Below are 25,798 nucleotides of genomic sequence, written 5' to 3'. Positions count from 1 at the left end.
GGGAAGAACATTCCTAATATTATGTGTTTATGGTTATGTCCCAGAATAGGTAAGAATGCACATGGTTGTGATTTTGAGCCCCTTGGTGCGTCTAGGAAGGGAGAAAGCAGGACATATATTTTGGCAGGCCTTGCACTCTGAGCTTAAAGCAGGGAGTGTGATACCAGGAATTTCTTACTGTTTACTTGCTCAGCTGGTTTTGATGCTGAAAGCGTCTTTCTGTCTTAAGTATTGCAGGCATTTCTGACTGCATAGCTTTTTAAGAATGCTTTGTCCCCGTTGTTCTATCGAAAAACTACTTTCACAGTTAATAAACCTTAACCCTCATTCCTCCCTTAAATCACAAATCATGCATTACAATCATATAATTTCCAATCCGACTCTCATTGGCGTACCCCACCTCCCTTCCTCCTCCTTCGTTCTTCCTCATTCTCATATGGATGCGTTTCATCTTTTTCTCTCAGGGGCCCGCGGCACCCCTGCGTACCTGCACTCTGGATGCCCCCTGGCAAATGAGCACCGTGTCTCTCTTTTCCCAACCGTGCATTTTGTACGTTTAACCATGTCACTTTGAGCCGGGCAGATTACAGGCGTTTAAGTTCATTGGAGAAGGTAAGGGCAGGTATCAGGGCTTCATGGGGGATTAGGAGCCCAAATTGGTTCCAGCTCTCCCTTCCTTCTAATGACCAGTTCTTTACCGTACTGATGGTGGCGTGGCCCGAACGTTAGAAGAGGGCGGTGGGCCTTTTTTTTTTTTCTCTCTTTCTCTCTCTCCTCTGCTTTTTTGGAACCAGCAAAGGACTCCATGCTGGACAGCTCCAACGTGATTTGAAACCACTCTTTAATATCAACCACATGGTGGTACCTGTAGTGCTAAGTCCACGCTACGTTTTTAGTATGATTGAATAGGAAAGTGAATGAGACAAAGACAGAGAGAAAAAGGGGGTAAAAGAGGAAGAATGAGAAAAGGTGGAGAGCTTTCTTGGCCTGAGTGGCCAGCTTGCATTTGACACAGCCCAAGGCATCTCCGTTATAAAGGTTGCCCCTGGCTGGCAGTCACCTCCAGATGACCTGGGTTCTCCACTGGAAAAGCCACAGGAGCAAGGCTGGCTGGGGAGGCTTTGTGGAGCTGCACTTATTCGCTGCTGTGGTGGTGATAAAACTTCAGACAGCCTAATTGATGGGCTCGCTGACATAACAATACCTTGTGAAAGCACGGAGTGGCCCATGCCTGGTCCTCATTTCTAGACAGCTGGAAGGGGAGCAGAACCCCCTACAATGCAGCCAGAGTGGGGGTCCCACAGAGGGGAAGGGTGTAGGTGGGGGTGGAATGGTGGGGAGTAATGAAAGGAACCATTTGTACCCTCCACTTTGCTAACTTAAAGTTTACTTTGAAATTCCAATGGGTGATAACACTCCAGAAATAACGTTGTTTTGGAGAAGGAACTATAGACATGATACTGGACACTATGTAATGTATAAAGTTGCAGTGTGCAACTGGCTGCAGGAAAGAGAGAGGGAAAGAGGGATGTGCCACGGTGAGGGTTCTTCTGTGCCCAAGCTGCACTTAATACTTGAGGAATGTGTCCCTGGTGGCCATAGCAACCAAACGTAATCAAAAGCTTTATTAAAAGAGGGGGGAATAGATCATAAGGAACATTAAAAGTATCCCTCGCTGGGTTCCCAAGTCAGCACACAATTGCCCTTTTGTTTGTTGCTGTTTTGTTGTGAGCGCCTCTCTCAAGGACTCGGTGGCTAATGTTGCCATTAAGTCATGCAAAACTGCTTTGTCTTTGTGGTGGCCTGTGATGAATCTTTCTGTGTGTGAATGCAGGGTGATTTAACGTTTGTTTTTCTCCTCTGTCCTTTTTTCTTCTCTCTGCCAGGTTCATTAACGCCAGGAGAAGAATAGTACAGCCCATGATTGACCAGTCCAATCGAGCAGGTAAAAAAAATAAAAAATAATAAAGAACAACCCAGCCAAACTACAGCAGCAAAGTGCTGCTACTCTCTCTTTCCTCCCCCAGCATGAAGACACCCTTCCCAAATCCTTTACCGGCATGCACATCATGCCTGGAGCCCATATTTTTTTTAAAGGGGCACCCTACATCTTACCCCCTCCCCACCAAAAAAATCCCATCTACTTCCTCTCCCTCCCTTCATCCCCTGTTCCGTTTTCTGTATGAGATGCGTTCAGCAGTGGTACAACCCGTTTGCTGATTGACTCTAATTGGTGATTTCCCAGTCTAAGTGAAGAGAGAGGTATATTAGCACTCTCTCTGTGAATTACTAATTGGACACAAGAGGAGTGCCAGAAATGCTAGCAGCAATTTATGAGTTATCTTTTTTATCTTTTTTTTTTGTGGCTGTTTTGTTTTTAAAATTTTTCCAGTCCAGGGTTAGTGGGGGATTCCCCTCACTCTTTCTGCTGCGTTTTTATTTCATTCCCTCAAGAATCCCTGTTCTGAATTTTGATATTAAGTAGTCATTCAGCACATTTCCCATATCAAGAACGCTAAATAGCTACTTAGTCAAATTTTTTGTTTAACAGTATTCAGTAATGTATTTTCATGAAAACTGCCCTAAGGAGGGAGACTGAGTTTAATACGATGCATAGATTAAATCAGATCTGATGTTTTGATTTCACGCCAACGCAGGGAGAGATTTTCATATCTTTAAAACAGATTATGGAAAGCTTCATGTTGTTAATTGATAACAGATTTTATTGTCCGTATCTATTGTGGTCAGATTACAAAAAGCACTAACTGAGTAGTAAACACGCCAATCTGTGATCCCATGGAATGATTCAGTCACCCTAAGCTTCATTGACTTTGGCATTACCAAAAAGAAACCAAGTAATTTGTCTCAGGGTGGGAAAAGCTGTTGATTAGCAAGCTCCCCGTCTTAAAAAGGTCCCCACACACACCGGGGTGGAGATTGTTCAAAACGAACATGAGCCATGATTAAAATGAGATGCACGTCCAAATGTGGGTGACTCTTTCTACAATTACTGTGCTTTTGTTTGGAATATTTGTGGGCATGCAACGGATGTGTGCCAATCAGCAATCTCTACAAAAACAGCATGACTAACATCTCCCCCTAATCGTTACGAATTCCAGATTATCCAAGATAATACTGTTATAGTCCTGGAATACACAGTTTTCTACAGATTCCAAAGAGCATTAGTTCTTTAGAGCTAATAGTAGACAAAACAAGATACAACTGAGCAAATTGATTGCTACTGTAACTTCCGTATTATAACAGATAATTAGGTAAATCATTCAGAATATTCAGTAATGTTCAATTAGGATTGTATGTTAGTGCAAGTACTGACTTGAGTACTGACTGGGTAAATTGCCTGCCATGGCAAAAATTCTTCTCATCTTGTCAAACTGCATGCTTTCTTCTTAGAGAACAATGTATCTCCTGTGAGTGTGGTTTTGAATGACACACGTGTGTGTGTGTGTGTGTGTGTGTGTGTGTGTGTTTGCCACTGTGTGTGTGTATGTGTGTGCTTGCATGCATTGGGACCTACTGTATGCGTGTTTGCATGCCACGTGTCAGTCAGTGCGGTCCACAAACATGAGCACAATGTCTTACAGTATGTTTGGGCTGGAGCTAGGACAATTGCTGATTGTCTGGTGTGTTTTCTCTTCTTCTTCCCCCCCTCCCTTTTTCATGTCCACGTTTTGACTACAATCAGGTTTTCTTCTTGATCCTTCAGTGAGCCAAGGAGCAGCATACAGTCCAGAGGGCCAGCCAATGGGCAGCTTCGTGCTGGATGGTCAGCAACACATGGGGATCCGACCAGCCGGTAAGTCGGTCCTCCTCTTCATTCCTCCGTCATGCCTGCTTTACCAGACACCAGTTTCACCCTCAGTTATCGCACAGCTGATCAACACTGATCCTCTTTGTCTGTAGCATGAGATTTAGTCACCTCAGCACGGAGCAGGTCCCCGTAAACCTAATACTAACAAGTGCTACACAGCCATAATGACACTTCTCTTTAAAACTCCCCTCACCGTTCCCCAGACTGTCTGCTGCCTGTCTTGCTTGTTTTTTCTCTCTAATCTAACACACCTGGGGAAACCCCTCACAAATGATAATAACAAATGGGGGATGCAATGCAAAATAAAATAAAATAAACACTTACTCCACTTCTTTACTTCTATCTTTCACTTCCCCTTCCCTCATAATTTTCCATCTAACGCTAACCAACCTCATTCTCTCTGTTAGTGGTTCTCCTCTGACCTCGGTGATTCAAACTCCTGCTGACCCTTTTCTGGCATTTATCTTCTCTTTCTAGGGCCTATGAGTGGAATGGGGATGAATATGGGCATGGATGGGCAATGGCACTACATGTAACCTCCATCTTGTAAAGCAAAAGGCAAAGAAAAAGGGGGAAGTAAGTACTGGGCTCTTTTCCTTGGGGTTTTTTACACTTTGGGGCTGTGGGTTTTATTGTTTTCACCCACAATTCCCAGCACCACCCCTTCTTACCCTGGCCATAATTTTGCAGCAAGCTCCGACCCCCTTCTCCCTAGCATCAACAACTGTGAGCCAGCATCCATGGCTGTTATAGCAAGATTGGGGGGGGTGTAGGAGACTTGGGAAAAAGGGGGAACTGTCCTGGGACAGGGAGGACCCGCCGACTTGTGGCGCCAGACAACAGGAACAACAACAGAAGAAGGGGGGAAGAAACAACCTGGCATGGCATGCACAAATTTATTTATCACAACAGCACCATCGCTCTCTCCATCTCGGACAGCCAATGCAAATGTTGGACATTTAGGGAAAAAATAACATCTCCTGGGGAAGGGGCTGACGGGGAGAAATTAAGCAGGCTCCAGTGAAGCGATAAAGAAGGAGAAGTGAAACTGTCCTCCGAGTGACATAAATCTGTCTGGGGAAGGATTGATGCCCAAATTATCTTATATGCAAAGACGGGAACACCGCAGTACATTACGGCCCCTGAGCGAGATATACGGGCCGTGGGTGACATGGCCGATCCTTCACTGGGGGTTTGGTTTGAGCTGTGTAAAGGGAGGAATGAGTGTGGGGGGGGCCTGTGTGTTTTGATTATTTTTCACTGGAGGGAGACGATTTAAGGGGGGGCGGGATCCAGTGACTAGCCTGACCTGAGACTCACAGACAAGAGCATGGAGACATTGAGATACATTTATAAGGTTGTAGACACAAGCATGACTGCATCTAAAAGGAGGGGATCTCTTTCACACATACAGATACAGTCTATGTCACTGTCTTTCTGTGTCTCTCTCTCTCTCTCTCTCTCTCTCTCTCTCTCTCTCTCTCTCTCTCTCTCTCTCTCTCTCACACACACTCACACTCACACACACACACACACATAGACACACACACAATCCCTATACAACTAAATGGCAGCAGTCTGATTAAGCTGGCCATTCCACCTCCCGCTAGTGCCACAGTGCTGACATTTGAAAAATCAAGACATATCACATCACAAAGGCGGCAGGGCATAAGAGATTTTATTTTAACACCTAAACTCCCTTGCCCAATGAGGCACAATATAATAACACTTACCTTGATTAAAAGAACCCTTTATATGTAAATGGAGACTGGATTTTCCAAAGGGTCACAGCAGCAATTCTGCCGACAGAGATCATTTCACCCCTCTAGTCCTTACTCTCTCTCTCTCTCTCTCTCTCTCTCTCTCTCTCTCTCTCTCTCTCTCTCTTCCTCTATTACTCTCTGTCTCTCGCTCCTTTTCTCTCATCCCCTCCTGTCTTTGCTAATGGCAGCAGAAAAAAAAAAAATCAGGAAGCAATGTTCCCTAAAACAGCCACACAGAGACAACATTTGCTCAGGTTGGCTAATTCTTAATATAGGGCTATATAATTTTGAGACTATTTAATTACGTAACATACTTTATGCTTCATGACCAATTACATTAATAGCTTAATACAGAGGAATATTATACTCTCTTGATTTGATTACACAGCCACACAATATGGTATATTTGGTACTTAATTATGGCCAGCCATTGAGCAGGACCACTGTGCCATAACAGAAGTGCACACCCAGCCAGGGAGGCAGGCATGCAGAGAGAGTGAGTGAGAGAGAGAGAGAGAGAGAGAGAGGCCCAGTCTGTCGTCAGTTATTGTCTTCAGATGGTTTTACCACTCTTGTTAATAAAGGAGGGGGGTCTCAGATCTACTTACCAGAATGACTACAGCTTACAAGACTGGAGATTACCAGCTTACAGTGTCAGAAACATCTGCTGGGCCTTTTAACAGGAGCTGCTCTAGGTTATATGGAGGTGAGGGCACCCATCATACCCCAACACCCTGAATGATTTATTTATTTTATGACCCCAGTAGTGAGGTTTTAAGAGACCTGCTCTGACAAACATGTGCATTTCAAATGAACTGACATGGAAAGGGAGTATTAGAAAATGGCACAGCTTTCAACCAATGAGACTGGTCATTAATCTTGCCCTTTGCTGTCCCTTTTTTTTTTCCTTTCTCCTTTCTGTCCTCCTCCTCCTCTTCCCCTCACCGGAGCCCTCCAGTGTAATTTCTTAATTGCAGTGTACTAAGGTGGAGGAATGCAGAGAGTGAGCATGCCTAGTGACCTTGCAGCAACCTCTCCCCTCCTATTACAGCTTCTAATCCCCCAGGGGTTCACATTACAAAGCAGGTCGGCCCAGACCCAGGCCCCCTGGCTCCAGCAGGACCCCCTGCTCTCACTCCCCTCTCCCCAAGGTCCAGGCCTCTGGACCAGCCATGTTCCCATACTCCAGTCCCAGGCTCCAGGAGAAACCCCCCACATCTTCCTTTTTTCTTTCTGATTACAACAAACAGCCGTGTGAAAAGCCAAACAGTGGCACTGCTGAGCCAGCTCTGTGTCCTGGGTCCTGTCACAGTGTGAGAGATGCCAGCATGCTGAGGTCTCTACATATGTGGAGTGGAGTCCATCTTGAGGGACATCAATATACCCTACCTTGTTTTTCCTTTCTTTTCTCTTTTAACTTCCTTCCCTTTTATCTTTGCTACTTTTCAAAACCTACACTCCATGCATTTAAGAGCAGTACTTTGTTTTGCTTAAAATACTTTCATTCAGGGGTGGAACCAAGCCTTTAATGCGTTCTGTCTTGGTGATACAGCTAACTGAGTCTACACCTAAATTATTTAATAACTTGTGTAAGGGATTCTAAATCAAATATGTTCACAGAGACTCGCCCCCATGAGAGAATGCCTGTTCGGTTTGTCACTTAAGTCAGCTGGGGAATTGACTGTTCCACTTGTAAAAGTATTAGCACTTCTCCACATCAATACGGCTGGTTGGTTTTCCTAACATCCTCCAGGACTACAGTGTCTGTGGATGACTGAGGATCACTTTCCAACCTGAGACCTGACCACAACACTATTGGGCATTGTAAACCACTCACCATAGCCTAAAATAGTCCAGTGCAAAAATGTCTCTCTTTACTCGTTGAAGCTGAAAAGCGCTGTAGTCACAGACGCGGTGTCATAAAATCCACTAAGCCCTTTTTTTTTGTTGAAGTCGTGTTTAAATTGAATTAAAGGCCTGTTAATGGAGAAGGAGCATGTCAAAGAAATAAAAAGTTTCATTGAGTCTCTTTTTCTCTTTTCCTTAAGGTCTGCCAGGCATGCCAGGAGAGTACGTACCTCAGAGCGGTCCTATGGGCATGAGCATGGCCCCACCTACTTACACCAACCCTCATCAGATGACTTCTCACCCTTCCCAGCTCCGACACGGACCCCCTCTCCATGCGTACCTGCCCGACCACCCCCACGCCCACCACCCTCATCACCATCCCCACCACGCCATGCTAATGCATGGAGGACCCTCGTCGCACCCAGGAATGACCATGTCTGCACAGAGACCCCCTTTGCTCACTCCCATCGACCCCAGTACTGGAGGACAAGGCCTGGACATCCATGCCCAATAGTATAAGGGAACTTTGCTACCACGACAACAGCAGCTACTACAAGAAACCAGTTTTTAAAAAAAAGAAGAAAGCAGCAGCCCACAATAAATCCTACTTTGAGACTATTTTTAAGAATAAAAAGCGAACCCTTTTGACCAGAATTTGACACTAAAGAAACAGAATTCCAGATGAGCTGTGATAAATCTTTTTTTGTTTTAGTTTTTTTTAGACTTGTCAATTTTGTTACTTTCATCCAAACGGAGGACCAAGCTGACAAGAACACTTTGTAAAGTCTTGGGCTTTTGGTAAAGATCAACAGAGGATGTTTCGACGTACACGTGTGCCAAGAACGGACAAATGCACACACTCAAAAACACACACTTTTCGCACACTCGCTCGCTCACTCACACACCATCATAAACACGTTCAGTACACTTTCATGTGACGCGCTCAAACACTTCTAAAATAAAAATCACTCTGGAAGATTTAAAAAAGAAACAACAGACTCCAAGAGTTATAACTACTGTAGTATAAAAAGTATAGATAAATAAGTTAAAACTTGTGCATTTTTTTCGTTGATCACATGGTTTATGTTTCTTGAGCTAGTTTTAGAATTAAAGGTTAACCTTTTCTCTCTCACACTGTGTGTGCTCCTTCCTGGAGGAGAAACTGTCTCGCAGCACAGCACTATAAAAGAAAAAGAAAAAAACAACAAGAAGATGGAACATCTCAAACCATAGAGGGCAATCAGGTCCTGTCCCCCATAAGAACAGAGCATGATGGGAAAAGGCTGCTAAATGACACCGGATCTCTCCAGAAGATTCAGTTTGAACATTTGTCATGCCCCTCTTTTTTTTGGTTCATGAATGAATGTTGCCCTGTAGGTTTTAAAGGAGAAAAAAAAGTTCTTTGTTTGAATTGCCCAAGCACTGGATTGTGTTGGTTTTATACATTTTTATTTTAATATTATTTTATTTTTTTGTACCCTGGACTCTCATTGGTTAGAGCCTATTGAAGGAAGCTTAATAGTGGAAAAGCAACATCCTACGGCGCTTCTTTATCTGCGGATCAACATTCTTGCCATAAGGACAATACTGACACAAACGTTGATTCTGCGGCACTGGAGAAGCATTTGATGGTTGATGCACCAAAAAACCTAAAACTAAAAAAAAAACTTAAATTATGAACTCAATGCTTTTGGGGGAAAAAAGCTGAGAGAATATTGTAACAAACTTCGTACAGAGTTCAGTCTATTAATTGTTTCATGTTAGATATTCTATGTGTTTACCTCAATTGAAAAAGAATGTTTTTGCTAGTTTCAGATCTGCTGTGGCATTGATATTGTATGTCCATGAATTCCTTCCTTTTTCAGCACGTGTTCCTCACTAGATGATAAGATGCCGTCTCCCTTAAGCTTTGTCAAAAATACATTAAATACTTGTATGAGGACTGTGACGTAATGTTTAAAAGGTGTTCAGTCACAAATGCTGTAATAAATATTTCATTTTTGATTTTTGTTAGATTTTTGTGTGATTAACTGTGTTATAAACAGAGTATTTATCCACAGTTCCATTTTTTTTTTTTATAGTCATAAGATTAATTGCTTTATTATTATTTAGAAAATGTGTTTTGGGTGCGTTGTTGCCTGTCAACAAGGTCTTATTTTTCTGTGTGTGCAAATGGTAAAAAAAAAAAAAAAATACAATGGTCCCACTTTTTCCAGCACTCTATTTGCAGTAGCTTGTTTTACCAGACTGCCCATTTGGTTATCGAATGCCCTGAATGAACAGCAAATCCTAGTTGAAATATATCTTGCCATGGCAATTTATTTAGGCACACAAAGATGTCCTCTTAGTGATAAATAACTGTCAAATGCTAATGAAGGGTACAAATTATCCAGCAAAATCACCACCAACACATCATAGTTTTAGACCAAAAGATAAACTGTCAGCAGTCATGTGGTCCTGAACAAAAACAAGTTACATTTATTAGGAACATTTTATCCTTTTTTATGCAAAAAAAAAAAGAAAAAAAAAAGAAATTAGCTATTTACAGAAATAAATACAAATTAATAAAATGAAGATGATATAATATCTTAGATGTAGTGTAACCTTAATTTGGAATGAAAAAGAAGAAGTTAATTTAGTTTAGGTGGATTCAGCCTTCACTCTTTCCCTGGTGTTCAAACAATAGAGCGAGGATTGTCCCCCAGTAAAAGTGCTGCTACAGTGAGAGCCGTGTGTGTGTGTGTGTGTGTGTGTGTGTGTGTGTGTGTGTGTGTGTGTGTGTGTGTGTGTGTGCGTGCGTGCGTGAGCGCTCGCTCGCTCGCTCTGCTTGTTTCTGCCTGTTTCTGCCGTTTTGCAGCGCCGCCTGTCGGCCTAATGTGGCACTGCTGTACAGGAGTTCACAGATGGGCTTTGATGGGCTATCTCCTCTCTTTTCTCTATCTATTTGCCTGTGTTTGCCCGCGGCCATCCAACTCATAGCCTAAAACCAGAAACGACAACATCGCTTTGGCTGAAATATGTTCTGCCCTTTACATAGAAGTTTAAACTTCTGCTATGTTGGATTCAAGGCCTTAAATATTTTGTTCTTCAGTTTTGTTTTGTTTTTTTTTGTTTTTTTTTACGAACACTGCTGACTTTGTCCTATGTGTGAATCAACTAATATAATAAGTGGCACAATATAATAATAATAATAATAATAATAATAATAATAATAATAATAATGTAGCCTATAATTTTGTATTTAGGCCAATCAAACCTGGTATTTCGTCTCATGTGGCCTTCTAAACGTTTCTTTTTTTCTTACTGGAATTATTGGGATAAAAAAAAAAAAATCTGACGTTGGTCTAAATATGACCTGATCCTTTATTTAGATATTTATTAATTTGCAATTCATCTGAATGATCTTAAATTATTATTAATTTCTGATAATCGAGCAGCTATAGGCCTATTCGTGTATTTATTTAACTGGTATAACTGTTGGCTTTTGTACGTTTCTGTTAAAAAAGAAAATGAAACGAAAAAAGATGAAAAACAATGACTTGTATTTGTGATTTTAATCACCATCACATACTAAATATTTCCAGTAGCCTACCATCCCGCATGGAAAGCCATTTAAACATCTTAAAATTAATATCAAGTTTAATCAAAATTCGTATCTGTTTAGCCTACTGACGGTCAGTTTACAGATGATTTCCTTTAAGTTATTTTAGCATTTGGTTTGAATGTTACACAGGCTGTTTTGTTTTTGTAAATTCCGGACATAATACCTGCACAGTTCATGTTTGTTTAACAATTAATCCAAACACAGAGGGGCCTTAACCAGGTTGGAAAATAATATAGTTATTTACTGATTTTACACCAGAGTCTGGTTAATGATGCATCTTCTTCCCTCAACTCTTCAAAACCTAGAAGTCTTTTTTTTTTTGTTTTTCTAGCGCTCTATTATTCTGTGGATAAAACGGAAGGAAGAAGCCCTCCGTTTTGTGCGGAGATTATCAGATGAAAAAGAAAGAAAACGTGAGGATTACTGTGGATGGAGAGGATTTTAATATTAATAGTTTTTTTTTTCTTTTCTTTTCCCCCCACCTCCTCCTCCTCCTCCTCCTCCTCCTCCTCCTCCTCCCCCCTTCTTCCCCGATGAGACAGAAGGTAGATTGCCTCTGCTGCTTTCCTTTTGCCGATTCGGTGTGACAGGGATGATGGATGATCCAGCCGAGCTAAACAACTCCTCCCCTTCATCTCCTCCCTGTCAAAGCCAGTCCGGGCTGCTGCTGCAGGAATAAAATAAGGAATATATTCCCTCTGCACTGCTGCACAATGCAGCCCGGTCCTCAGGAAGACGCCCGTGCAACAATATTAAAAGTCCACACACAGTTTACCCGCTAGAAACACTGTGCGCGCGTGTGTGCGTCACAGACGCAACATGTTAATAATGCTATGTTATTGGCTCTCTGTGTTTTTCTCTGCAGAGCTGCTGGCAAAGTGTATGATGTGAGAGAGAGAGAGAGAGAGAAAGGCCCGCAAATATGTATTTTTAGATACACAAGTGCATCTGCTGGCAGCGAGGGAGAAACGCATTTTTAAAAAGTTTAGTTTCTGCTTTGCTTTTCTTTCAAATTGCTGATTTGGATAGTGGTCATAAAAATGGACGCGCACGAGGGGCTGAGTGTCCTTCGCTTTGCAGCTGGCTCTCCCCGAAATGGCTTGCTCTGGGGGACAGTTTTTAGGTTTTGTGTATGTAGGTCTGTGTGTGTGTGTGTGTGTGTGTGTGTGTGTGTGTGTGTGTGTGTGTGTGTGTGTGTGTGTGTGTGCGCTGTCCTCCTTTTTTTTAAACATTTCAGCAGTTTTCTCTCCTCTTGCCATAAGGTGTTTCTATGACTACGTTATGTAGGCCTGTGTGAGCGGGTCAGAGGCGGGGGTCCCTGGGAGAAAAGGGCCGCATTTGGCTGATCATTTATCAATGTCAACCGCATAATGATTCTCCCTGCAGTCCCCCTATTGATGAGGATAATTACATTAGCTCAGAGTGACTGATCAATAAAGCCCAGGGAAAATGGTTTATTATAGCACCACAGAAAAGGCTTTCTTTAAAAGGGCTGGCTGTTTTGTTTTTTCATAGAATTTAAAAGGCAGGGTGCATGTGCGCAATCTAAACTCCGGAAAGATAATCGAGTGAGAGGCAAACTTTATCTGCACGCACATTTCATGACCCTGAGTGTTTTTCTTTTTCAGGATTGTGTTGCATTTCCTTATTTTCATTTCTCTTTTGTTGTTTGTTGCTTGAAGCGAATCATAGTTTATTTTTTCTTCATTGGGAAAATCCAAAAACGCACTATTAGCCTACATCCGTCTTTAACACATGAGGAAATAGGACAGAAAGAGTGCAGCTTTACAATCAACAGTCAAATAGACTTAAGGTCTACATGAAGCCACATCAATTCACTTGTTTTTTTTTAATGATAAATCAAAAGTCAAACTGGAAGTCACACAATACCGAACGGCTACCAACCGCCCTATAGCCACTTGAGGTGTGATTTCAGATACAAAAATAATTTTTGTTGCCGGCAAAACGACGTTCAAAGGGCAGCAACAAATGATGCAGTGTCAATCCAAGCCGGCATTGAAGAGAAAGCCCTAAAATGAACATTGTTTTGTTTAAATGGCAAAAATACTACACCGGAATAAACAAAAAAGTCCCAACAGACTAAATGCATGTTTGACCTCTCTCTTACTTCCACTCTCTCCGCGTGCGTACGTACGTGCGTGCGTGTGTGTGTGTGTGTGTGTGTGTGTGTGTGTGTGTGTGTGTGTGTGTGTGTGTGTGTGTTCTTTAATTGTCAACAACTTATCCCCTGCAGGAATGTTGCAAACTCTTTCGCCTTAATTCTCCGTGGTGCTCCGCGCCAGCTCCCATTTAACGCTGATGAACGTGTCTGCAGGAGACAGCTCCATTATCTATTTATCATTTATGATAGTATTTTCTCAGACAATGGAGGAAGGAACGCGCCTACGGATAGTTCCACTGACGGCTCTTCGCTGCCCTTTCACAAACGCGCACTTCCTTATTTAGGCCATTTTGATCAATAGAAAATTAGAATTTTCTCTCAAAGATAAAGACTTGACATGTTGGAATATTACACAAGTACATGCAGGATTAGGTTTAAGATTAAAACTATTTAAGTTTTTACATTTTTAGAAAGATATTCAGCTTTATTTTAGAAAAGATCAAAAAATCACGAAAAAAAGATCGAACAGGGAAAATGTGCATGATTAATCTTCATGTCAGACGGATTGGAAAAAATTAAAGTGTGGTTTTAGGGGAAATATTGAAAATAAATCTCTCAGATGGGTGATATCAGGACATTTTGCGCTTGGCCGCGATTACTTGAATTAGAGGCGATTTTGTTCACACTTCAGCGGTGCTTGTCTTCTTAAAAATGAGTGACATTCACACCCCCCCCCCCCCCCCCCCACCCCCTACTACACACACAGTCTTAATGATGTAAAAATATATATATATAATTAGTCAAACAATGTAGCTATAGGGGTTTGGAAGGAGCAGAAATTGAAAATTGCAGTTAGCCTGTGTGAAGAAGCAGAGAAAGAGGGCATGTGAGTGCAGAATAAATAAAGCGCAATAAAAAGGGAAATAGCCGGAGTTTAGTCAAGCCTTGAGGTACTCAAACCTTTATTTCAATCAGTTAAGATTTAATCAGGCGAGCCTCAGGCCCGGCCGTCTCCTTTTTTCTCATTATGTTGCCATCTCCAGCGCTGTGTTACAATGCCCCTAGGTTGTCAACATTTGACCGGTTTCTCCAGTGAAATAATCACGCTTTATGGCTCGAGAACCCATAAGATTCGCAAATAAATCTGGCATTATTCCATTATGAGGCGGAAGTCCTAATAGTGAACTGCGAAAATAACGATTCCTTTAATTTATGGGTTGCTGTCCTAAGTGGATTTTTTTTATTTATTTTTTTTTTTTTTATTCTTAATTTCCTTCGGTTATTTTGAGAGCTTAAGAAAAGGTTGGAAATAACTTGCGGGTAGCCGAGGGCAGCAAAGTGAGACATTTCACAAGAACTGTAAATAACAGAACAGGGCTGAGAGATAGAGAGAGAGAGAGAGAGAGAGAGAGAGAGAGAGAGAGAGAGAGAGAGAGAGAGAGAGACAGGAACACAGAGAGAGCTTATCTAAAATATGAAATTTCCCCTGGTTATTGATTAATGTGCACATGTCTATAGGCCCAGTGCACGTTCCAAATCAATTAATGAATAACTCCGATATAATAGATTTTTAGTTTTTTTTTTATGAGATCTGAGCTGGAGACCCCCCTCCCCACCACACCCTTGGGCGCACTGTTATTACATGATGGCGACCCCTTCTGGAGGCCAAAGTAAATGTGTTTATGGAAAGAGAAGAAGAAAAAGAAGAAGAAGAAGAAGAAGAAGAAGAAGAAGAAGAAGAAGAAGAAGAAGAGGCCTGTTGTGACAGCAGCTCCCGAGAAGCTTTCATTCACATGTGCTTTAAATATCGAGAAGACTGATCAGCTCTCTCACATCCTGCACTCAAAGGAATCATACAAAAAGGCCTCCCGCCATTTTAATCCTATTCCATCCTCTAAGATGATAGGACCCTGACCTGCTGCAGTAAACGTGACCTCCAAAGACTTTCATTTCATATTTACTCACAGGTATAGAACTCCTTATGCATGTATTAGGCGGCCACGTTGATGGTAAAATCAATGAAGATGGATTGTAGGGTCAATATTATGCCTCGCACCTGGGGACTTGTTGCCCGACTCCCCTTCCTGAGAGTGTGCGTGTGGCAGAGAGAGAGAAACGAGCAATTCATAGCGTGCGACCGCAACATCTACGCAAGAGCTGTGCACGGGCGAGCCTATGCGTGCGTTTAAAGGAAAGAGAGAAAGCTTAAAGAGCAGGGCAGCAGGGCTCAAGTCATCCAGCCAGGGGCGAACACTGACATCATTAATCACGGCCCACTTGAAGATTATGACTGAAAGTATATAGACTCAGTAACCATTATCGTCTCGAATGGCAGTTAAAACCTCTCCTTATTTTTCAAAACAAGGTGATGGCATAGAGGTCTATATACGGATAGACAGGGGAAGGAGGCCGAAGAGAGGGAGACTGGTGTCCCTGGGATGGAGTTACAGGCTAGCGTTTCCTCTGGAGGAAAAATCAAGGAGACACAGAGGTGGTCCACTTCATTATGTAGCCTAGACATCTTTAATAATGATTAGAATAACGCTCATACACTCATCATTCTACAAAACAAACAACAATCGGCTGCTAATGCTTTAAAAATACATAAGAAATCATTTAAAAATAATAATAATAGTAATAATAATGATAATGATACTAAAAGCCTACTAATAATAATGATCATAATGATAACATAGGTAGGCTATAGGCTACGGATGATTTTTTATGACTTAGAATTTCCCTTCCATATTCTTTTAACGTGTCTACATTAGGCCTATATACACGTTTTATTAGAATTCTATTAAAATAAAATAAAATCAAATACAATAATTTCGTTTGGAAATTTAATTGAACGCATTTGTATTGCCTTTAAAGTAAAAATACAATGGCTGTCAACGTCATAAAATCGATTAAAAAAAAAGAAAGAAAAGAAAAAAAAGACAAAATTTCATTTCCGGGTGACAAGTTGTGAACAAGTAGCAACTTCGGGGGATTATAACTTTAAATATATAAGACATAAGTCTAAGGCAATATATTATATATATATATATATATATATATATATATATATTTATTTTTATTTTTTTATTTTTTTATTTTTTATTTTTTATTTTTATTTTTATTTTTTAAGGCAAAAAGTGGTTGTCTACATTTAATGTTCAATGTTTTGTAAAACAATTCTACCATATTTAGTTTTTTTACTTACTCTTTTTTGGCAAGGACTGATATCGTGTAATTTTGTAGACACCCCACTGATATCAAAAGAGCAAAATAAATTCATAAAAAACGTTCAAGATGTGTAACGATTGAAAATGAAGGCCCTGAATTTGTCTTCGGAATACAACACAAACTGTAACAAAGAACGCAAACGCATCAACATCACAGTTAGAGAACCGTCAGCGTGATGCAGCATCATGTTTTCTTTATTTTTGGTCAGTCTATCGTTTTAGTTTGGCTTTTCCGGTGTCGATGCATAATAAGTCAATGACTGATGCTTTGTGGATTTGTAAGAAATACATTTCATGTCTTACAATTTCTCTGTGATAACTTTGATGTGTTCCTCCGGCACACAGCCAATGACAGAGGCAGGAAACTAGCAAGGTCCCTGTTAGCAGTCGGAAGCTGCAGTGATGAAAAGCTATAGCTGGTGTCAAGAACTTTTTTAGCACATCACTACAGCTGGTGGGAATAAATAGTAGCCAACCGAAGAGGAGCTGGAGCAGGAGGATGAGGGTGGGGGGGAGAAGGAGGGGTGTGCAGGCTGTGACATAAGTCTATTTGGGTGTGTGACCACAGGGAATCTGGGCTTTCAAATCTCCTCTACACAATACAAGCCCTGTGTGCCACTGTCTCACAAGTCCAACTTTGTTTCTCAACAAGGAGTGTAAACTGTTGTCAATATTCTGATAGCCTTCATCTGCCAATAATGACAGGCAGCCGGCTTCCTATCTTATCTGTGGGCCAGGTAGCGCCGTACCTGGGGGGAATAACTGCTGCGATAAAGAGTGTCTGGGCCAATAGAAAGGCTCTTGTCTGTCTGTGAGTAGTTAATGGAGAACGCCACTGGAGACAGGAAGTCCTCAGAAAGTGAAAAGCACTTTATTGCGTACCTGAATGGCCTGGCGTAGGGTTTCTCTCAAACCCAATGGGAAAACCACATTACAGGTCCTTACACAGGGTCATTACCACAGGGCAATGGAGTTCAAGTGATCCATTGCATTTGAATGACAACATCACATCGCTCCATTCATTCTTCCCTCTTGTGTGACCTGACGATGATCCCTGTGGGACTGGGGAGTTGTCAGTGAAGTGATGTGCTGAAGTTACAGTAGAGAGTGTGCAAGATTGGGTTTATTCAAGTTTTTTCCTCAAAGTGTGCGTGAAAATCCACCGCAGCACACGTGTTGCCTCATGCACTCCTCACTGACTCTGAGTTAAGACAGCTGGGTGAGTGACTGTTGCTTTTTTTGCAGCAACAGGTTCATGGACCTACATAACCCACAGTACACCGCAACATGACATCATCAAGCCTCTAAAAATGAACTGAAACATCGATCCCTCACAGGCTGACCTCCCATAAGTCACATATAGACGATGTGGGACATGTGTTTGAATGGAAGTGTATATTTACCTGTCACCAGGAACTCAAGGACATGGCAGCAGCGAGGTTGTATCCAGCCCAAGAGGGGAGTGTTTTGGGGGTGAAAATGAGTTGTAAAAGTGATAAATGGCCCACATTTCTCTAGCTGAGGAGCACTGGAGCTACCATGGTGCTTTCAGCCAAACAGTTAATTGCTCAGCACAGTGAAGGCCCAACAAAATACTCGTAAAGCATCACAAAAAAGAAAAGAAAAAAAGTTTAGTCCAGTATTCCTTCCTCTTCTCCCTCTCTGCCTCTTCCTTTTCTCGACTCCTAAACGGGTGCTTCCATCCCCGCCCTTCAAAATTTCCCAGCACAAAACAATATTTTGTTGCCAGTGGCAACAATTGAATGAAATAAGCAATCACATGTGCTCTTTCACATATTTCCAAAATTAAGCTGAGTCTGTACATAATGGAGGAGTCATCTCATCTATGCATCAGGATTTCGAGCCAGGATTTTTTGCGGTGTGATAAATCAGTGGTTCCCAACCTTTTTTCCTTGGCGTCCCCCCTACTTATGTCTAAGAAAAGCTGAGCCCCCCCCCTCCGAAACCGAAGTTGAGGTAACTCTCGAGATAGAGCCTTAATTTCTTTTTTGATACAGAGGAGTTATCAGCACTTTTACGTTTCTCCGCCATGTTTCATTCATAAAATAGTGATGCCGTGGCGGCAGGAAAAACGAGGACGATAGCAGCTAGCAGCTGACCTGATGACAGCAAGGGTCCCAGGTTAAGAGGTCCCGGAGGTTTGGCCTACTAAGTAGCCTGCCTACAATTTTAAGCAAGAACAAAAATATATAGTTTTTATTCAGACTTTTGTATATATTATATATTGTATATGTATTATCATAATTTGTTTAACGTGCAAATATTTTTTTTTTACCTCAACCTCAAACCAGATAAAGACTTGCGCACCCCCTGTGATCTTTGCCACCCCACTCAGGGGTCCCTGCACCCCAGCTTGGGAACCACTGTGATAAATGATTGTGAGGCTTGTTTTGACAAATGGCAAGGGTACTTCTGAATGAGCGTGGTGTGCAGTGCCAGATCAACCATATTAGACTCTCTGATTATGCCCTGGATTTAAGCTTTGCTCTCAGCACCAATCAAAACCTGTGGTCGATGCATCCCATAATAGCTATGCTCGTCTCCATGGTCACCGCCGCCTGTGTACAGTAGCCCCACCTCCTCCTAAGTGCACTTATTTCATAATAACAAGCTTGCGACAGCTCTCATCAGGCAACTCGCTTATAGAGGACAAGGGAAAGGGTGAGCCAGGGTTTGTATTGACTCAATCAAATTTTGTCTCCAGCCCCCCCCCCCGTCCCTACAACACAGCTCTAATCCTTTCGAATGTCACTAGTGCTCATACGTTTACAGCTGCCTCTTCTTCCTCTGTCTCTCCTCTTCCCTGCTGTTCCTCTCACTCCTGCCCGTTTCCATGCTGGCCTGTACCTGTACCTGTGGATGTTACTGGACCTCCCCTGGACCCCTTGCTGAGAACAGGAGATGACACAGTTTCTGGGTCACTTCTGTCACAGTCCAAATGCCACTCAGGGGGGCTGACCTTTCCTGTGGCCGATGCTAGAGCAGGCATCCTCCATGCAGGCTGTCACCCCTGTGGTTGCAACCATAAACGCACGCTCCCTCCATTTCGTTGACAGACCTTTTTCCCTCCAAACTCCCCACGCTCCTCTTTGGTATTCACCTCCTCTTTTTTATCCATGACAATACATGTTAAAACATTGGGGATGAATCAAAGATGACAGCAAAAATAGCCACTGTAAAAGTTGGCTGATGTTTGACATCTCGGCTAAATTCAGGACGTCACAGGCCTCAGCGATGGCCACAGACACATGGTGTATCAGGTCTCACTGGAAGGAACTCCAAATATGCTTCCTGGATTTATTTGAAGGCGTAGGTTACACCGAGAGCGCCACTGTTTTTACAAATGGGAGTTTGGCTCTAAATGGAATACCTCAATTAGCAAGAATCCCAGTCAACACCTTACTGTTTAATATAGAATACCATCTAAGATATTTAGGTTTCCACAACCATGCTGTTACTTTTAACAGACAGTGACTTGAGTTGTTCATTTAGGGCTGTCAGAAATGGCATATTTCAATGGCCAGGCCCTGGGTGCATGTGATCCCACGTCACATCAGTGTCAGGAGTGATTTTTGCAGGGTGTTCAGAGTTCTGAATTTTTTGTTTTTTTGAAGCTCTCGGCTGTGCCTCTGCTTGTCCCGCGCTACCAGTGACTCATACATCACTAAACTAAACTAACCCCCCCCACCACCACCACTCTGAGTGGATTACTGTGTCATAGTTGTTCAGTTTCCCCTCAAACATACCATCTGCCCTCCATACTGTCAATCAAACATCCACTGCTTTGCCATTTAAAATCCCCCAGACCATTTTCTCACGATCCATTGTTGTTTTTAAATAACAGCCTCTGATTAGCAGGCAGAGCTCCCTAAAAAAAAAATGAAATCCCTTCGTATCTGCTTCAGCTCAGGGCAGAGAGGCTGCTTCCCCACCCACCCCAGTGCTGTTATTCAAGCCCTCTTAAAAAAATCCTTTTTTAATTTCAAACTGGCTGCTCTGACTCTACCAGGAGAACTTTTATTTATTTCCACCCTGTGATGTCTTGCTGGCTGAGGGAGGCTGAGAGGATCCCTACTAAAAGCACTATGCTGCCTGGGGCAGAAACAGGCCAGAGCTCTCGCCACATAAATAACACAGGAGCATGGCGTAAGTCCGTTTGGTGGTCTGCTGGAGAGATCGAACCTACCCTTCAGTCTGTCTATGGTTCTGTCCTTCATTCTCATTCCCTGTTTCTATCTAGCAGCTTGTCTGAAGAGGCATTAAACAGCAGGATGTGGAAGAGATTGGGCCAAGATGTACATCTGAGTGGATAGTGGACTTCCAATAGCCCAGGCCAGACAGAGTGGATGCTGTGAACTGCATCAAACTAATCTGACACATGGGAGTCACAGATTTAAGAGTTGTAACCAATATTATAATATGGAACAAAATGTGTAACCAAATAGTTCTGCATGTTTCTTGGCAATACTATAACAGGAAAAACACGATTTACTAGGAAATGCATTTCCTGCAGAAAATGCTTGGGAATGCTGAAAAGCTAAATTGCTAAAGCTGAACTGGATTGCTGGCATAATTGCGTAAGAAGAATGTGAAGTAGTGAGAATAGTTGGAAAAGTGGGAATGGTTTTAATTAGTATGAATTTCATTGAAATGTTGAATAATATCTATAATGTATCAAACAAAAGTGTTATATTTTTTAAAAAGCTGTCGCTACACTGAATTGCTGGTTAAAATGTGTAAAAGGGGAAGATGTAGCGAAATTTGGAAAAGTGGAAATTATTCTAATTAATAAAAATGTCTTAAAGAGGATGAAGAAGTAACTGAAAGAGTAATGAATGAGTTGGTAAAATGGGAAATGGGTGGGTCAAATTAGGAAATGTCAATCAGCTGTGTTCAATATTTTCAAAAACTACGAAATTAATGTATACATTGTATAATTTTCCTAATGAGTGAAAGATGTGGAACATTTTTAGGCTTGAATTAAGTATAAATCCCTAAATAAGACTTGGTCAAGCATGGAAAGCAGCTGAAGCAGTATAAATAGATAAAAACATGAGAAAGGGTCAGGTGTAAATGCATTCAGGAAACACACAATCAATTGTAATGTTGTGTTATTGGTTATTTTTCTGTCTGGGGAAAAGTGCAGTGTCATGGTATAGGAGAACAGCAGCTGGTCCTTATAGCAGTAATCAAGCCTTGCCCTGGCTTTGATGTTCAATCATCACGCCTGCTTTTTTAAAAACTGCTTGCTACTGAGATTAACTGAAAGAATCGTGGTAAACTTCCCATCGAAGAAGCCTCAAAAAAGCCTAAACAATACGGTGTATCGATTTAATGACCTCACTGTCGGCAACTGAAAGCATTTGTGAATGTATTGATATATAATTTGTGCCATAAAGTTGAAAAATGTGGGCATATCAGCGACTGGAAAAACTGGTACTCTGTGCTTTCGTGAAAGTATGTGGGAGGAGTAGCATTTTGAAGTGCAAGAAGCCTGAAGAGGATTTGTAGACTGCTCCATTGACTTTCAATGTAAAAAGAAAAAAGCTTAATATTTAAAAAAAAAGTATAAATGGTAGAATAAAATTGAATACAAGCACAACTGTCTTTAATGAGCTGAACATTTTGATATTTCTCATTAAAAGGTTACAGTATAGTATGTCAAAAATAGTTGTAGTATAGTATGTCGAAAAAACTGAAAAAAGTCATAGTATAGTATTTCGAAAGAAAATGATAAAAAGTCATTGTATAGTATGTCGAAAAAAGTCAAAGTATAGTATGTCAAGAAAAGTGATAAAAAAGTAATTGTATTGTATGTCTTAGTATAGCATGTCGAAAAAAGTGATAGTATAGTATATTGAAAAAAGTGATAAAAAAAGTTATAGTAAATGTTCAAAAAAGTCGAAGTATAGTATGTCGAAAAAATTGAAAAAAGTCATAGTATCGAATGTCTGAAATAGTGATAAAAAGTCATAGTATAGCATGTCGAAAAAAGTCATAGTATAGTATATTGAAAAAAGTGGTAATAAGTCATAGTATAGTAAGTCGAAAAAAGTGATAAAAACGTTATAGTAAATGTTCAAAAAAGTCAAAGTATAGTATGTGGAAATAGTGATAAACAAGTCATAGTATAATATGTCGAACAAAATTGAAAAAAGTCATAGTATAGCATGCTGCAAAAAGTCATACTATTATATGTCAATAAAAAGTGATCAAAAAGTCATAGCAGAATATATCGAAAAAAGTGATAAAAAAGTCATAGTATAGCATGTCGAAAAAAAGTGATAAAAAGTCATAGTATAGTATGTCGAAAAAAGTGATAAAAAATCATTGTATAGTATGTCGAAAAAAGTCAAAGTATAGTATGTCAAGAAAAGTGATAAAAAAGTAATTGTATTGTATGTCAAAAAGTCTTAGTATAGCATGTCGAAAAAAGTCATAGTATAATATATTGAAAAAAGTGATAAAAAAAGTTATAGTATTGTATGTCGAAAAAAGTCTTAGTATAGTATGTCGAACAAAGTAATTGTATAGTATGTCAAAGAAAAGTGATAAAAACGTCATAGTAGTATGTCAAAAAAGTGCTAAAAAGTCATAGTATAGTATGTCAAAATAACTGAAAAAAGTCATAGTATATTATGTCGAAAAAAATTATGAAAAAGTCATAGTGTTGTATGTTGAAAAACGTGTTAAAAAGTCATAGTATAATATGTTGAAAAAAGTAATAAAAAGTCATAGTGTTGTATGTCGGAAAAAGTCTTAGTATATTATGTCGAAAAAAGTCATTGTATAGTATGTCAAAGAAAAGTGATAAAAAGTCATAGTATAGCATGTCAAAAAAAGTCATTGTATAGTATGTTGAGAAAAGTGATAAAAAGTCAAAGTATAGTATGTCGAAAAAAGATAGTAGTAAAAAAGTCATAGTATAGTATGTCGAAAAAAGTCGATAAAAAAAGTCATAGTATAGTATGTCGAAAAAAGTCTAAAAAAGTCATAGTATAGTATGTCGAAAAAAAGTCATAAAAAAGTCATAGTATAGTATGTCGAAAAAAAGTCATAAAAAAGTCATAGTATAGTATGTCGAAAAAAGTCATAGTATAGTATGTTGAAAAAAGTGATAAAAAAAAGTCATAGTATAGTATGTCAAAAAAAGTCATAGTATAGTATGTCAAAAAAAGTCATAGTATAGTATGTTGAAAAAAAGTCAAAAAAAGTCATAGTATAGTATGTCGAAAAAAAGTCATAGTATAGTATGTCAAATAAAAAGTCATAGTATAGTATGTAGTGATAAAAAAAAGTCATAGTATAGTATGTCGAAAAAAATGAAAAAAAGTCATAGTATAGTATGTCAAAAAATAAAGTAAAAAAGTCATAGTATAGTATGTCGAAAAAAATCATGAAAAAAGTCATAGTATTGTATGTTGAAAAAAGTGATTAAAAAAAGTCATAGTATAGTATGTCGAAAAAAGTAATAAAAAAGTCATAGTATAGTATGTCGAAAAAAGTCATAGTATAGTATGTCGAAAAAAGTCATTGTATAGTATGTCAAAGAAAAGTGATAAAAAGTCATAGTATAGCATGTCAAAAAAAGTCATTGTATAGTATGTTGAGAAAAGTGATAAAAAGTCAAAGTATAGTAAGTCCAAAAAGATATAAAAAAGTTATAGTAAAGTTCAAAAAAGTCGAAGTATAGTGTGTCGAAAACAGTGATGAACAAGTCATACTAGAGTATGTAGAAAAAAGTGATAAAAAGTCATAGTATAGCATGTCGAAGAAAAGTGATGAAAAAAGTTATAGTATAGTATATCCAAAAAAGTGATTTAAAAACGTCATAGTATTTTATGTTGAAAAAAGTGAAAAAAATGATTGTGTAATGTTGAAAAAAGTCATAGTATTGTATGTCGAAGATAAGTGCTAAAAAAGTCATAGTATGTCGAAAAAGGTCTTAGATAGTATGTAAAAAAAGTGCTAAAAACTTATAGTATAGTATGTCGCAAAAAAGTGATTAAAAAAGTCATAGTATAGTATGTTGAAATAAGTCATAGTATCGTATGTAGAAAAAAAGTGATACAAAATTAATAGTATAGTATGTCGAAAAAAGTGATAAAAAAAAGTCATAGTATAGTATGTCGAAAAAAAGTGATAAAAAAAAGTCATAGTATAATATGTTGCTAAAAGTCATAGTATTGTATATAGAAAAAAGTGATAAAAAAGTCATAGTATTTTATGTCGAAAAAAGTGAAAAAAAAGTCATAGTATAGTATGTCGAAAAAAGTCATTGTATAGTATGTCGAAGAAAAGTGATGAGAAAAGTTATAGTAGTGTATATAGAAAAAAGTGATAAAAACGTCATAGTATTTTATGTTGAAAAAAGTGAAAAAAAGTCATAGTATAGCATATTGAAGAAAAGTGATGAAAAAGTCATAGTATAGTATGTCGAAAAAAAGTGATAAAAAGTCATAGTATAGTATGTCGAAAAAAGTCAAAGTATAGTATGTCAAGAAAAGTGATAAAAAAGTAATTGTATTGTATGTCAAAAAGTCTTAGTATAGCATGTCGAAAAAAGTCATAGTATAATATATTGAAAAAAGTGATAAAAAAAGTTATAGTAAATGTTCAAAAAAGTCGAAGTATAGTATGTCGAAAATAGTGATAAACAAGTCATAGTATAGTATGTCGAAAAAATTAAAAAAAAGTCATAGTATTGAATGTCTGAAATAGTGATAAAAAGTCATAGTATAGCATGTCAAAAAAAGTCATAGTATAGTATATTGAAAAAAGTGGTAATAAGTCATAGTATAGTAAGTCGAAAGAAGTGATAAAAAAGTCATAGCATGTCGAAAAAAGTCATAGTATAGCATGCCGCAAAAAGTCATACTCAATACTCAGTCATACTCAGTCAATAAAAAGTGATCAAAACGTCATAGCAGAATATATCGAAAAAAGTGATAAAAAAGTCATAGTATTATATGTCAAAAAAGTCTTAGTATAGCATGTCGAAAGAAAGTGATAAAGTCATAGTATTATATGTCGAAAAAATTCATTGTATAGTATGTCAAAAAAAGTGCTAAAAAAGTCATAGTAGTATGTCAAAAAAGTGCTAAAAAGTCATAGTATAGTATGTCAAAATAACTGAAAAAAGTCATAGTATATTATGTTGAAAAAATTATAAAAAAGTCACAGTGTTGTATGTTGAAAAACGTGTTAAAAAGTCATGAAATAGTGATAAAAAGTCATAGTATAGCATGTCGAAAAAAGTCATAGTATAGTATATTGAAAAAAGTGGTAATAAGTCATAGTATAGTAAGTCGAAAAAAGTGATAAAAAAGTTATAGTAAATGTTCAAAAAAGTCAAAGTATAGTATGTGGAAAATAGTGATAAAC

General features: G+C 39.4%; 1 protein-coding gene across 5 annotated transcripts in view; it reads left to right on the top strand.

Annotated features, from left to right (window-relative positions):
- meis2a (Meis homeobox 2a) overlaps positions 1-9,455 on the top strand; it is a 79,992-nt gene extending 70,537 nt beyond the window's left edge. For 2 of the 5 annotated variants that reach the window (XM_078277367.1, XM_078277366.1), the window contains exons 10-12: positions 1,887-1,945; positions 3,704-3,814; positions 7,641-9,455. In XM_078277367.1, the coding sequence (XP_078133493.1) occupies positions 1,887-1,945; positions 3,704-3,814; positions 7,641-7,954 (484 nt within the window). In that variant the 3' untranslated portion in view covers positions 7,955-9,455. Of the gene's footprint in view, positions 1-1,886; positions 1,946-3,703; positions 3,815-4,306; positions 4,406-7,640 lie in introns of all 5 variants that reach the window. The other 3 variants (XM_078277369.1, XM_078277370.1, XM_078277368.1) reach the window with 3 other exon arrangements.
- Positions 9,456-25,798: the final 16,343 nt, after the last annotated feature.

This window comes from Sander vitreus, chromosome 20, assembly GCF_031162955.1.
Source record: "Sander vitreus isolate 19-12246 chromosome 20, sanVit1, whole genome shotgun sequence".
Classification (NCBI taxonomy): Eukaryota; Metazoa; Chordata; class Actinopteri; order Perciformes; family Percidae; genus Sander; species Sander vitreus.
This window is presented reverse-complemented; position numbering and strand designations above follow the sequence as displayed.